Below are 1380 nucleotides of genomic sequence, written 5' to 3'. Positions count from 1 at the left end.
GGAGGTGTGTCTGGTCTCTCTCAGGTGGAGGTGTGTCTGGTCTCTCTCAGGTGGAGGTGTGTCTGGTCTCTCCCAGGTGGAGGTGTTTGTTCACCTGAGACCAGTCAGGTTGGACTCACCGTGGTTCCGTCCACGGCCACGTAGACTTTGGAGCGGCTGGAGTAGACCTCGATGTCCAGGACTTTGTGTCCGCCGGACGTCCTGCGAGGCGTCTCCACGTTGGGCTGGACGTCTTCTGAAAGACCAGGAGGATAAAATAAAGCTTCCTGTGGGGCGGGGCCAACACGTGTCACTTCCTGTTTCCTCTCACCGTAGTCCTGAGACTCCGCCTCTTCACTGGCCACTCTCCTGGTGTCCAGGATGAGCTTGATGTTCACCATGACTGTGACCAGGAGGAAGAGCACCGCCCCGACCTGCAGGAGGACACACAACACACAGTTCAACAGGACACAATAAACAACACAACACAACACAACACAGTTCAACAGGACACAATAAACAACACAACACAGTTCACAACACACAACACAACACAGTTCAGATGGAGGTCCAGTCCGGGTCGTGAGGGTCTGAGACTGAACCTCTGAGGAGAAATGTTCTGGTTCCTGATCAGAACCGAACCGAACCGGACTGACCTGACAGGACCTCCGAACAGAACCGAACCGGACTGACCTGACAGGACCTCCGGACCGTCCTCTTGTTGCTCAGCTGGTACTTCCAGGTCAGGTACCAGCTCCGCTGCTGGCGCGGGATGAAGGGCTTCGCTCGGGGGTTCGGGGTCCAGGTGTCCATCCCGGAGCCTCCGGCGGTGCCCCCCTCCACCTACCGAGACCAGGAGACCAGACCGGGTCTGTCCGCTCCAGAAGTCCCGGGCCTCCGTCACATCTCACCTGAAACAGGTCAGGGTGAAGTTGGAGCTGCGGGGTCCGGACTGGTTCTGAAACATGTTGATAAAAACTCACGGATTCTTCTGAAAGTCTGAAATCATCCTTTAATCCCGGAACAGCTGTAAATCCACCAAAACAGCTAAAAACGATGCTACATGCTAACTCGGGTTACTCTGGTGTTGCRTTTCTTCTTCTACGGTTCATTTCCGGTAGAGTCGCACTTCCGCCTCCTGCTGGCGGGAACCGGTGAGCAGCAGCAGAGACTGCAGACTCATTCACTTTATTTAAAGAGATGAACATCAGATCACAGCAGTTATAAAAACTTCAGGTCTAACCTAAATGTGACCGTTCTGCTCTTCATGACACTCCCATTCATAGATATAATAAAACKTTTTTATAATATCATTAAAGACCTTTAAGTTCTTATCAAATCACAGGTTAACTATCTTGGTTCCATCCAACTAAAGATCAAAAAGTGTCAACTAATCAGTGT

The 1380-nt window shown here is 52.0% G+C and overlaps 1 protein-coding gene across 3 annotated transcripts in view; it reads right to left on the bottom strand.

Annotated features, from left to right (window-relative positions):
* Positions 1-1109, bottom strand: part of pomgnt1 (protein O-linked mannose N-acetylglucosaminyltransferase 1 (beta 1,2-)) — an 18650-nt gene extending 17541 nt beyond the window's left edge. Inside the window, exons 1-4 of one of the 3 annotated variants that reach the window (XM_014031490.1) lie at positions 963-1108; positions 673-890; positions 311-413; positions 120-235 (exon numbers count right to left, since the gene is read on the bottom strand). In XM_014031490.1, coding sequence (XP_013886944.1) covers positions 120-235; positions 311-413; positions 673-792 — 339 coding nt within the window. In that variant the 5' untranslated portion in view covers positions 793-890; positions 963-1108. Of the gene's footprint in view, positions 1-119; positions 236-310; positions 414-672 lie in introns of all 3 variants that reach the window. The other 2 variants (XM_014031491.1, XM_014031489.1) reach the window with 2 other exon arrangements.
* Between the last annotated feature and the right edge of the window lie 271 nt (positions 1110-1380).

Source organism: Austrofundulus limnaeus, unplaced genomic scaffold, assembly GCF_001266775.1.
Source record: "Austrofundulus limnaeus strain Quisiro unplaced genomic scaffold, Austrofundulus_limnaeus-1.0 Scaffold1260, whole genome shotgun sequence".
NCBI lineage: Eukaryota > Metazoa > Chordata > Actinopteri > Cyprinodontiformes > Rivulidae > Austrofundulus > Austrofundulus limnaeus.
This window is presented reverse-complemented; position numbering and strand designations above follow the sequence as displayed.